Genomic DNA, 13,327 nt, shown 5'->3' on the forward strand with positions numbered 1-13,327 from the left:
TTATTCATTCATTCATTCTATCACTCACTCACAAATCTTCTTGTATACCTGCAGTTTTTTATTTATTTATTTTCTCGAAATCATAAATTTCAAGTGGTCGTAGTGATAAAATAAAATTATTTATTATCTTCTCTCTCTCTCTCCCTTTCTTTTCCTTTCCCTTTCTCTCTCTCTCTCTCTTTCTCTTTCTATTTTTTTCTCTCTCTTTTTAGGAACAATTATCAATTGTCAATTTCTTTCTTTTAATCTTTCTTTCTTTCTCTCTCTCTCTTTCTTTCTCTCTCTCTCTCTCCATCTTATCTATCCTTTTAGTTATCTGTTGTTGTTGTCTCAATTTCTCTCTCTCTCTTTCTCTTGCTTTCTCTCTCTCTCTCTCTATATATATATATAATTATAATAATAATTATTATATATAATAATTATAATAGTAATAGAAATAATGATAATATATTTTTCGAACCAAACTGAGTATCAATTGAGTAATGCAAAAAATTCTTCTTCAATGACCAAATATCTCAAGTTTATTTATTTACTGGCTTATCAGCTGTGACGTGACGACGACGACGATGATGATGACGATAATAATAATAAAAAAATAATGATAATAAAAACGATGATGATAATAATAATTATAACAATAATAATAACAACCATAATTGATAAGGATTGTCGTGATTGACATACTGATGATGATTTTTGTTAAGAAGGTGATGATAATGATGATGATGGAGAAAAAGAAGTCGACGATAGTGACGATGAAGAAGATGATGATGGTGATGGTGATGAAGAAGAAGAAGAAGATGATGATGATAATGATAATGATGACGACGACGATGATGATAATGGTGATGGTGATGGTGAGGATGATGGTGATGAAGAAGAAGATGATGATGATAATGATGAGGATGACGACGACGACGATGATGATGATGATCTAGTCAGTTAAACTTTTATTTATTGCAGCAATAATTAAATCGTCTAAAATTATGCTGAATTCTCAAAAATTCCAAATTATCGACAATCATCATTCATAACATAAATAATAATAATAATATAATAATAATTATATTATTAACAGTAATATAATAATAATTATATTATGGTTAAATAAGGATATAATATAATAATAATGATATCGCTATGATATCATAATGATGATATAGCCATGGTATATGTGGTTAAACATCAGTGTTTAGTGAAGATAATGCAATTTATTATCATTGTCATTCTGTCAATCATCTTTAATTTTGTTGCTATTGTTACTTCGGTTTCATCATCATCATCACCATCATCATCACCATCATCATCACCATCATCATCACCATCATCATCACCATCATTACCACCATCATCATCACCATCATCATCACCATCATCATCACCATCATCATCACCATCATCACCACCATCATCATCACCATCATCATCACCATCATCATCACCATCACCATCATCATCATCATCATTACCGTCATCACCATCGTCGTCATCGACAACCAGGTACGTAGATTGCTGTCGGATTTTGGCGACCCAAGCGCGGAGTTGAACGCGCACAACCTCTTCATCCAGATGGACGTCCTTGTTAGATTTCCAGAAAGGAAGCAGGGCTGGAAGGAGATGGCCAGGTTTGTTGGGGCTGTCGAGGACTCATTGGTCGGCGGTTGTTAAGGGCTGGTGGATCATGGGGGTTGTTTTTTGCTGGGGGGGCTAGTTTACTGAGATATGTTGTTTGCTGGTTGAGATGTGTTCATAAAATTTTTAGAAAAAGTGATGCAGTTGATAACATTGGAGAGAGAAAGTGATAAAATTGTGGGAGAGAGAGAAAAAGAAAGAGAGAGAGAGAGAGAGAGATGAAAAGAAAAAGAGAAAGAGAAAAAAAGATAATGAGAAGAGAGTGAATAAAACAAAAATATGTATTATAAAATTTGCAATATATACCAACGCGCGCACACGCACACACACGACACCACACACACACACACAGGCACGCACACGCACACACACACACACACACGACACCACACACACACACACACACACACACGCACGCACACGCACTACACCACACGCACATACACGCACACGCACACACACACACAGATGGATGAAATACGAAGAGACAGTGGAGGTAGGGGACAGATGGTCCAAGCCCCACATACCCACCACCCAGATGCACTCCCTGGTTGAGATCAGGAAGTTGATGGCCAACAAAATGTGCACCGTCGTCCTTGACGCTGAAACCAAAACTGGGGGAGAGTTTGAGATCGCCGGTCGGATTTTTTTCGTTTAATTTTTATTTATTTTTTGATTTTATTTGCAAATATTTTTTTAATTATTATTATAATTCTGAATTTAAGCCATGTTTTATTCATAAATAATTTATTTTTCTTACGATAATTCTAATGTTTTTATTAACTCCCTTTTTGGGAATAATTTTTTAAAATTAATTTTATTAAACGATTCGTAAAATCAGCCAACCGGTACAGTCAGTACCGGTCAGAGCGGCTAATTAAATAATCAACCAACCAATTAACAAACTCACTCAACTGACCAACTAACTGACCGACCAACTGACCGACCAACTAACCGACCAACTGACCGACCAACTGACCGACCAACTGACCAACCAACTGACCAACCAACTGACCAACCAACTGACCAACCAACTGACGGACCGACTGATTCATCAGACGCTTTGATGGAGGCCTTACAAGCGGACGAACAGTTCCACAGCAGCAACCTCCCCATCCTTATCAGAGACACCATCAAACTACCCCACAAGCATCAGCACCGGAAGTCCGCGGGCAAGTCCTCATCAACCACCATCAAACAATTTGATCGGAAGGGCAGGTCGCTTATATCGAATGAAGGTTGGCTATTTCGAAGTTGGTTATTTCAAAGTTGGTTATTTCAAAATTGTTTATTTCGAAGTTGGTTATTCCAAAGTAGTTTACTTCAAAGTCTCAGGTCCGAACAAAGTTCGGATAAAAAACAAATAATTGAACCCAAAAGACAAAATAAGATTTAACAGTTTCGAGGTGCCAGGCCTTAAAATATATCCATCCAACTTTTTTAAGTGTTTGTAATCTTACATTTGTGAACAGCAATTTAGAGAAATGAATAAATCCCTAAATAGGGGAAAGTCTCTTCAAAAGAATGAAAGCCAAACCAGAGGAAGATAGCGCCGAAAAAAAGAAGAAGGCCTTCCTCCGCCGGAGAAGTGGGGATGGCAGGGACATTGCCATGGTCTACAACAGCTACCCCGCTGGGGTCACCCCTGATAATCTGGAACCTTATAAGGTATCTACCTGGCTCTCTCTCTCTCTCTCTCTCTTTCTCTCTCTTTCTTTCTCTCTGTTTGTGAGTGTGTCTCAGTGTTCACATACGTGTGTGTGTATCTCTGTGTGAATGTGTGTATGATTGTTTTTTTGCGTGCTTGTACACGTGTGTGTGTGTTTATCTTTGTGTGTTTATACGTGTATGTGTGTGTATGTGTGTGTGTGTTTATCTTTGTGTGTTTATACGTGTGTGTGTGTGTGTGTGTGTGTGTGTGTGTGTGTGTGTGTGTGTGTGGGTGATTGCATTTTTTAAATATGTGCACATGCATGTGACGTGTGTGTAAGTCCAGTTTATTGATTACGTTCGGCTAATTGTTATTAAGCCTACTTATGTAAAGTCTCAATTTTTTTCTTTCTTTTTTTTTTTTTACTCTCTATTTCTGTTCATTCCTTTCTCTCTCGTTCTGTGTCTCTCTCTCTCTTTCTTTCTTTCTCTCTCTGTCTGTTTGTCTCTCTCTCTCTCTCTCTCTCTCTCTCTCTCTCTCTCTCTCTCTCTCTCTTGTTTATGTGTTAAAAAGTATGCGTTTGACTGAACATTTACGACGATGTCATCTTGCGTTAAACACATTCACACGGATCATTGAGTAATTATTATTGATTTGAATTAATTGACTGATTAATTGACTTGTTTACTAAACTAGTTGAATTAATTGTCTGATAAACTGATTTTAATTGAATTAATTGACTGGTAAACTGATTTTAATTGAATCAATTGACTGGTTAAGTAATTAAATCGAATGATCAATAACTAACTGTATTAAATCAATTGAAAGTATATAAAAATTACTATTCTGCCCTAAAATTCCCCAGAGTCAAAAGTTAAACAAAAGAAATGAATGAATGCATAAATGCATGAATAAAAGAACGAATGAATTGATGAATGGATGAATAAACGAACGAGCAAATGAACGAAAGACAAGTGAACAGTGAAATAATTAAATTTATAAATAAATTAATAAAATGGCTTAAAAAACTTTAACAAATGAACAAAACAAAATGCAAAACATCGTCATCATCACCATCATCATGTTCACAATCATCATCTTCATCATCATCATAATTAGTATCATTATCTTCATCATCATCATAATTATCATTATTATCATCATCGTCGTCGTCGTCGTCATCATCGTCATGCCTATGTCACCTCTGTCTGAATAATCTAACAACAAAATGTCAGCTCATTCCATATTTAAATTTGTATATTTTTTTTCTTACGCGGCCTTTTGAACCTTGCTAGTATTAAGTGCCTAATTTGAATACATGAACATCAAACGACTGTGTGTGCGTCTGTGTGCGTGTAGGTCTGTCTAAGTGGTGTGTGTGTGTGTGTGTGTGTGTGTGTGTGTATGAACAGGTTAAATAAACTAAATAAGTCAGAAAAGTTTTCTACAAAAAATACCGCCAGACCATTTTGATTTTTTTAAAATGCCATCATTGTCGTCGGTCGTCTTCATCATCATCATCATTATCATCATCATCATCATCATGAATAACATCATGATCATCATCACCAATTATTTCCCACCACGATTTCTCTAGCGCTTAATTTCCATGGACTGGTAAAATTCGACGTAAATCGGGTGATCTACTGTGAAATTATAAAACTATCCATTGTCTTTGGTGGCGGTGATGACGACGACGACGACGATGATAATGATGGCAATGATGATGATGTTAAGGATTGTGATGGCGATTATGATAAAAACCCCTACAGCCAAACAAGCACCTCAAGAAGAAATTACCGGAAGGATGCGAATCCGCCAGTATCCTAATCGGGCAAGTGGACTACTTGACCAATCCCCTGGCCATATTCTGTCGGATGCGGAAATCCTCCATTATGGCCGACCTCGTAGAAGTCGCCGTGCCTACAAAATTTGTTTTCATCTTGCTCGGGTCCACCAAGGAATCGAATATTTGGGAGTTTCAGGAGATTGGCAGGACTATGGGCACGTTGTTGTGCGACAAGGTTTGCAGATGAGGATGATGATGAGAATGATGATGGAAATGGTGGTAGTGATGATTGTAGAAATAATGATGATTCTGATGACAATGAAAATAAAGATGATGATGAACCAACCAACCAACTAACCAACCAACCAACCAACCAACCAATCAACCAATCAACCAACCAACCAACCAACCAATCAACCAACCAATCAACCAACCAGCCAACCAACCAACCAGCCAAATAACCAACCAACCATCCAGCCAACCAACCAACCAGCCAAACAACCAACCAACCAGCCAACCAACCATCCAATCTACCAACCAACCAGGTGTTCATAGAGGTTGCCTACCTCGCCAAGACGAGAGAAGACCTGGTGAATGGCATCGATGAGTTCATTGATGACGTCACCGTACTTCCGCCAAGTATCTGGGAACCATCAACAAGACTTGAACCGCCGAAGCAAACTGTTTCCATGGTAAAAAAAAACTAAATAATTTTGCAACTGTTTATTCATTCATTTGTTCATTTGTTCATTCATTCATTCGTTCATTCATTTGTTCACTAATCCATTCAAATATTCATTCTTACAATTAATCATTCATTTGAAAATTAAAAATTAAAAAATTGCCAACGAACGAACCCCTCAACCGCCAATCAAAATCTAACAAAATCCCGCCAACCAACCAACCGATCAACCAATCAGGATAGAATACAGAGCCGATTGGATGTACAGAAACGAATGCCCACTGGTCCCCTGGCACCCCAACAGGAGGAGGGGGCCACGGATGATAAGTCTCTGGAAAGGACCGGGAAGTGCGTTTCTTGATTGGCTGGTCTTCTTTCGTTTCGTGTTAAGCAGTTATGATTAATTAATTTTTGACAATCAAATTTTGAAAATCAAAAAAAAATATGCCAGTGTTTTAAAAAGAAATACAACACGATTTGTGTTGTGAATAAACTTATCGGTGAATTAATATAATGATTGATTCGTCAATCGACAAACTAATTAGAAAACAACCTATCAACTATCTATCTATCCATCCAACCAACAACCAAAACAATCAATCAACCAGCCAACCAACAAACAAACAAACCAACAAACCAACCAACCAACCAACTAATCATCCAACCAACAACCAAAACAATCAATCAACCAGCCAACCAGCAAACAAACCAACCAATCAACCATTCAACCCACAAACCAAACAGCCAGTCAACCAACCAACCAACCAACCAAACAACCAACCACAGAATCTGCGGAGGTCTGATCCAAGATATAAAGAATCGCTACAAGTTCTACCTTTCCGACATAACTGACGCCCTTGCGCTGCAGTCAATTGCGTCAACAATTTTTCTCTTCTTTGCCTGCATCACCCCGATCGTCACCTTTGGTGGCCTCATGGGGCAAAAAACTGACGGATATATGGTGAGGAAACTTTTTGGTGAAATTTGTTGGAAAATTCTTAAAAACTTTTGATATCAATTTTGATCAAGTTTATTATTTTTATTACTAGAGTAGCAGTAGAAGTAGCAGCAGCAGCAGCAGCTGTAATAATAATAATAATAATATTATTAGTAGTAGTCTAGTAGCAGTAGTAGTAATACACAACCAAATTTTTTAAACGTGCCGGAAAAATTTTTTAGAAAATGTTTCTTAACCACCAGGGAACAATGGAAACGCTGTTATCGGGAGCCGTGTGCGGCACGTTGTACGCGCTATTTTCCGGTCAGCCGCTGACCATTGTTGGAGCCACTGGGCCTCTCCTCATCTTTGAATCTATACTCTACCACCTCTGCCGGTGGGTTGTTTTTTTTTAGAAATATAATGGTGTAATGGTAGAAGTGAGGTTGGGTATTGGTTGATTAAGATGCTTGTAGCAGCCGCTTATCCCACGCAAGGAGATTTCCGCTTATCCCACGCAAGGAGATTTCCGCTTATCCCACGCAATGTTTGTTATGCGTTCATTCACACGTATTAACTTACGCTGTGCACTCGTTGTTACTGATATCTGTGGAAATTAATAAGAGGGGACGATAGAGACTTTTGCTATAAAAACTTTGGTTGAAGTAAAATAATTTGATTGTTTCAAATTTAATTGTGAATGTAAACAAACGCTTGATAGAATCTTCGTCATGAAAATTTTTGTGAGAAGAAAATAATTCAATTTTGTAAAAATGTTCAACGCGAGTGTGAGTGTTGATGGGTTTATTATTACGAAATGAAAATTTTGCAAAAGTGCTGCCCGTGATTGGTGAATCGATAGTACCTAGATGTAGACAACATAGTAGTAGCCACACCTTAGTAGCCACAACAGCCGCAACAACAGCAGTAGCAGCAGCAATACTAAATAAAATTATTTAAACGCTCCTAAAATCATTTTTGGATTGAATTTTTTTTTGCAATCTTTAGCGAGAACCGCTACGATTTTATGTCCTTCCGCTTCTGGATAGGCTTTTGGGTCATGTTGGTACTCCTCTTCATCGTGGCCTTTGACCTCAGCTTCCTCGTCCGCTACATCACCAGATTCACTGAAGAAAGCTTCGCCATCTTAATATCCGTCATATTTATTTACGAGGCCTTTACGAAGATATTTGAGATTTACCATCACAATCCCGTTCACGTCGGGACTGTTAGAGAACCTGGGGATTTTCGCTGTTATTGTAATCAATCTGGGAGTTTGGCTGGTCTTGGAGATGGTCTTTGGAAGAATGGTATGACAATTTTGTTGATTATAAAAATAACTCTAAAAGCTAAACTGATAATAAATGGCGATCGAGATGATGTTTTCTGATTAAAATGAGATTGATTTTGTTACGTCACATTGATAAGACCATTTATTAAAAAATATCGTCAACTTATTTGTACCAATCATAAAAACAGATTCCACCAACGCTACGTACCATTACAACAGCACTGATGGCTATTCCTACAGCGTTCCCGATTCACTCCTACACAGCATTTCTTCCATTTCCGTCACCGCTCCGAGCATCCTTTTTTCCAACAACACCAACTCTACTCCACCTCAAATTGAGCATCACCCACTTCCTAGATTCTGTTTCCTACCCGGTGACCTAATCGAAGTGAATAGAGACTGCTTATCCGAGAAGCAATGCCTCAGGAATGGTTGGGAAGTTTCGGGATCGGCCTGTTTCGTTAAATCCGTTACCGGTTCGGTTTCCGATGTTTTCTTTCTGTCGGTACTGCTCTTTATTGGCACTTTTTCATTTGCCATGATGTTCAGGACCATGAGACATGGGAGGTTTTTCCCGGCTAAGGTCAGAGTTCAAACAAGTGATGTGGATGACGATGAAATGATGATGTGGATGACGATGAAGGGGTGATTTAAATTATGACGATTGTGATGTAATTAATTTTACTAGCGTTGAATTTTATACATTTTTTCATAAATAATGAATGAAATTTTAAAATTAAACTCAAAACTCAAAAAAATGTAAACCATATAGGTTAGGTCAACGTTTGCAGACTTTGCAGTGCTGCTGGCTGTGGTCACTTTCACAGTTATTGATTTTGCATTTGGCATCAACACCCCGAAGTTGAATGTTCCCGCCAAATTTGTCAACACGAGAGAAGATAGGTTTGTTGGTTAGCTGGTTAATTGGTTAGCTGGTTAATTGGTCAGCTGCTTGGTTGGTTAGCTGGTTTATTGGTTGGCTGGTTGGTTGATTGGCTAGGTGATTGAGAGTTGTTATTGATTAGTAGTTAAATATTGGGTAGTTGGTTGATTGCATATAGAATTCATTGATTTATTTATTGCACACAATTTCAGTCATTCAGTCAGCAAATAAAACATATAACTAATTAATCAGTCAACTAACCAACCAACTAATAGATCAACCAATCGACCAACCAAACAATCATTCAACCAACAAATCTCAGAAATTGGATAATCAACCCCCTCTCCGTGACCCACTGGTGGCTGGTGCCTCTGGGTCTGGTACCTGCGCTACTAGCCACCATCCTCATCTTTCTCGACCAGCAAATCACTGCGGTCATCATCAATAGAAAAGAACATAAACTCAAAGTTAACATTTTTAGATAATTTTCAATGGTCATTCTCTCCTATTAAATCTATCAGAGGTTTTCTCAAGAATATACATACAGCTTATAAGCGTGAAGCAACGCATCGTACCCTACATTGTGTATGTGAGGTGGGTGGCTTCTCGCTTTTGAACTCGGTCACAGCACGGTAGCGTCTGACCAGACGTTATAACCACTATACCGTCTCCTCCTGTCAGTTTTAAATGTTCTTCATAAAAAAAAATAAAATAAAAAAAGAACAACTCGAAATGAAAAAATTAAAAATAGTCCTCCGAGTATAATTTTTATAACATTAGTAGGAATACATTTTTTAAATTCAATAGATTTCACAACTCTTAGTAAATTATTTATCGGAATAATTATGCGTAATAATAAGTAAATATATTAAACATATGAAAATCGTTATTTCAAAATATCCATTTAAATGTTTTAAATAAAAATTAAAAAAAACCCAGAAAGGGCACGGCTACCACTTAGACTTATTTGTACTGTGCTTCCTTATCTTCATATGCTCTCTGTGCGGTCTGCCTTGGTTCGTAGCCGCAACGGTAAGGTCGATAACACACGTCCAGAGTTTAATGGTTACGTCCGAGGTTTCGATTCCAGGCGAAAGACCGCAGATCATTGGAGTTAGGTGAGTTTTTGATAAGTGGTGTGTAAGTTAGTTTTTGCATTTTTTGAAACTTTTTTTTACAAATTTTTTAGCAAAGCTATGTTGACAATTATTAAATTATTTATTAATATTTAATTTATTTAACTTTATATAACAGTTATTATCACTACTGGATGAGGGATAGTTAATTTTTATAATTTTTTTTACTTTTCCCGCCAAAAGGGAGCAAAGGGTGACGGGCTTCATGATCCATCTTCTGATTGGTCTGTCCACACTACTCACCGTCGTTTTACGGGTAGCTAATTAACATAATTTATTCATATAATCACTGACCCGATATTTATATGTAATTTTTTACTTTGTACCGCAATTAATTAGCATAAATTAGCGCAGATATAATCTGTTTGGCGAGTTGATTTGATTTTATTTTCACTGGAATTAAATGAGGCGTGTCTAATTTGTTAGTACATCTGTGTCACTGGCTTGTTTAATTATAATAACAATCGCATAGTAGTTAGCTATTACATATTACAATTTTAGCCTTATTTACCGCAACCTAAACCTCATTAACATAATTTATTACTAGAATGCCGCTTAACATTACAATACATCACCACACCTCACTTCATTAACGCGCATTGTAAGCTAACAATCATCCTTTGAATAATTTATTCAAATGATTACGGACATATGTTAATTATATATTCATTGTTATGAATATTCATGGCTGGATTTTAGGCCCATAAATTATAAAACTATAATTAGCTGATTCCGATGCCAGTTCTCTATGGGGTCTTCTTCTACATGGGGATCACTTCACTGAACGGTGTCCAGGTTTGAAGTGGTGATGGCGATGAAGGTGATGATGACAATGTTTATGATGATGATGATAATGACGATGTTTATGATAATGATGAAGGTGATGATGACAATGAGATTTACAATGGCGACGATGACGACGACGGTGGAGAAAAATATTTAAGGGGCCGATTTAGCCGCCGATGGAAAAATACTACTACTGACAAAAAAGACATGAAATCGAACCACTACATTCGCCGACTACAACACGCAACGACACAACCACCAACAGTTCATCCAAAGAATCGCCATCCTCTTCATGCCAGTTAAGCACCAACCGGATTACGTCTTCCTTCGCCACGTAAAGACGAGACGAGTGCACATTTTCACTATCTTCCAGCTGACCTGCTTCGCTGGCATGTGGGCGGTCAAGCAGATCCACTCTATCGCCATTGCCTTCCCACTTATGGTTGGTCGATTGGGGATTTTTTTTTCGTTTGTTTGGTGGTGGCCATGTTGGTTTCGATGTTTATTTAGTCGGTGATTGGTTTTTTTTTGAGAATTATTATTATTAATAGTTGAAAATTACTGTCAGTTAATTTATTAATTAGTTAGTTAATTAAGGGTGAAATCGATGAAGATGGCTATGAAGCTACTAAATGGCGACTGCTACAGCATTAAAAGAGAACGATCAAAATATCACCAAAATCAACATAAACACCATAAAACCAAACAACACCTCACTCAAAACCAAATTTAACAGTCCACAAGTAATCAACGAGGAGCATTTATAAATAGCCATGGCTTAAACCAGTATAACATCATCAAAACTAACAACAAAAACACCACAAAGACCACAACAAAAAACACCACAAAAATCACCACAAAATCCCCACATCCCATAGCTGATAGCCCTCATGGCAGCCCGCAAATTGCTGGACTACGTCTTCACACAGAGCGATCTTTACTGGCTTGACCACTTGTTGCCAGAGGAAATTAGGAGAGAGCAAGAGGATCGTCCCTTTGCAGAAAACGATGATAAGGAGGTAACTACTGCTGCTACTATGGCTACTAGTTCTGCTATTACCACTACTACTACTATTACCACTACAACTACTACTGCTACTAAAACTACTACTATTACTACTACAACTACTACGTCTTCTACTACCACTATAACTTTTATAACTATTGCTACAATTCCTACTTCTTCTTCTTCTTTTTTTACTACTACTACTACTACTGCTACTACTACTACCACTATTAGTATGATGATAATGATGACGATGATGATATCGATGATGATGATTTGTATAATGATAATGATGGTGATAGTATTGATGATGATGAAGATGACGATGGTGATCGCCAAGTTATTGAATTTTTAGAAAAAGAAACCAGATTACGTCTCGATAAACGTGGCTGACGTTCAGAGGAGGAGAAGCAGAACGAGGTATTTGTTTCTGTTTCCGATTTTTATCCATTTTCTCTCTTTCTTTCATTCATTCATTCATTCATTCATTCAATCATTTATAATTCTATATATTTCCCTGTATATTTAGTCATCCAATAATCCAGGGGCGGGCAAACTTTTTGCTGTGAGGGCCGCATTGAGAACTATTTAATCTTTGAAGGGCCGCTTATGTACTTCAATAGCAAATTTTTTCGACCCTAGGGAGAATTTTTTTAAGATTTCTGGCTCCTTTTTTGATCATAACGTCTGGCTGACTTCCTTCTTTTGGCAAGCAAGGCTTCGCATAAAATAGCTTTGTGGGTCGTAGTTTGCCCACCCCTACAATAATCCATCCAGTACCCATATATACAATCATTTTCTATATTCTGATTTGTCCATTCCTCCGTTCATCTATTTTTTTTCCTTCATTCATTCAATCAATCTTTCATTTATTCGTTCATTCAAACAATCATTCATTCTTCTATTCCGCAATTCATTCATTCATTCATTCATTCAATTAATCATTCATTCATTCATTTACTCCATCAGGTCATCAATCGTCGATGATCCTAGCAAATACTTCGACATGAGAGCCGCGGCCGAAGCCACCAACAATGAAAAAGAAAAATAATAATAATAATAAAATTATAATTAATATTATTATAGTTATTATTATTATTATTATTTATGGATTTGTTATTTTCATTTTTGAACATACAATTGTTCTCTTAACATCAATACAAATGTGTTTATATAGATTGATTCATTGATTTAGCTGCATCATTTATAATTGTGATTAGTTCTATTCTTTCATTTGCTTTATTCTTTCGTTCTCTCTATTTACTCTCTCCCTCCCTCTTCTCTCTCTCTCTCTCTATATATATATATATATATAATTAAAAAAATCCAAATCTTTTACTATTACTATACATGAATACCATCAAAATGATCATTATTACGTTTGAAATCATCATCACATTCAACTTTATCAGGTGTATTTAATGTTTTTTCATCATCATCATTATCATCATCATCGTCGTAATCATCATTATCGTCATCGTCATCGTCATCATAATTCATTTAATTATAGTGCCTCTTACTTATTTGTTTTCCT

General features: G+C 36.8%; 1 protein-coding gene across 1 annotated transcript; it reads left to right on the plus strand.

Moving 5' to 3' along the window:
• Positions 1-5,058: 5,058 nt before the first annotated feature.
• On the plus strand, positions 5,059-12,148 carry HELRODRAFT_85597 (hypothetical protein; the record flags this gene model as incomplete). Its single annotated transcript, XM_009026369.1, has 14 exons — positions 5,059-5,307; positions 5,618-5,755; positions 6,005-6,102; positions 6,541-6,715; positions 6,955-7,088; positions 7,700-7,974; positions 8,372-8,565; positions 8,755-8,885; positions 9,188-9,332; positions 9,805-9,983; positions 10,185-10,257; positions 10,728-10,796; positions 11,053-11,229; positions 11,666-12,148. Coding segments are annotated over 14 exons (2,520 nt in total), but the record flags the coding sequence as incomplete, so codon positions are not given.
• Positions 12,149-13,327: the final 1,179 nt, after the last annotated feature.

Source organism: Helobdella robusta (assembly GCF_000326865.2).
Source record: "Helobdella robusta unplaced genomic scaffold HELROscaffold_47, whole genome shotgun sequence".
Taxonomy (NCBI): domain Eukaryota; kingdom Metazoa; phylum Annelida; class Clitellata; order Rhynchobdellida; family Glossiphoniidae; genus Helobdella; species Helobdella robusta.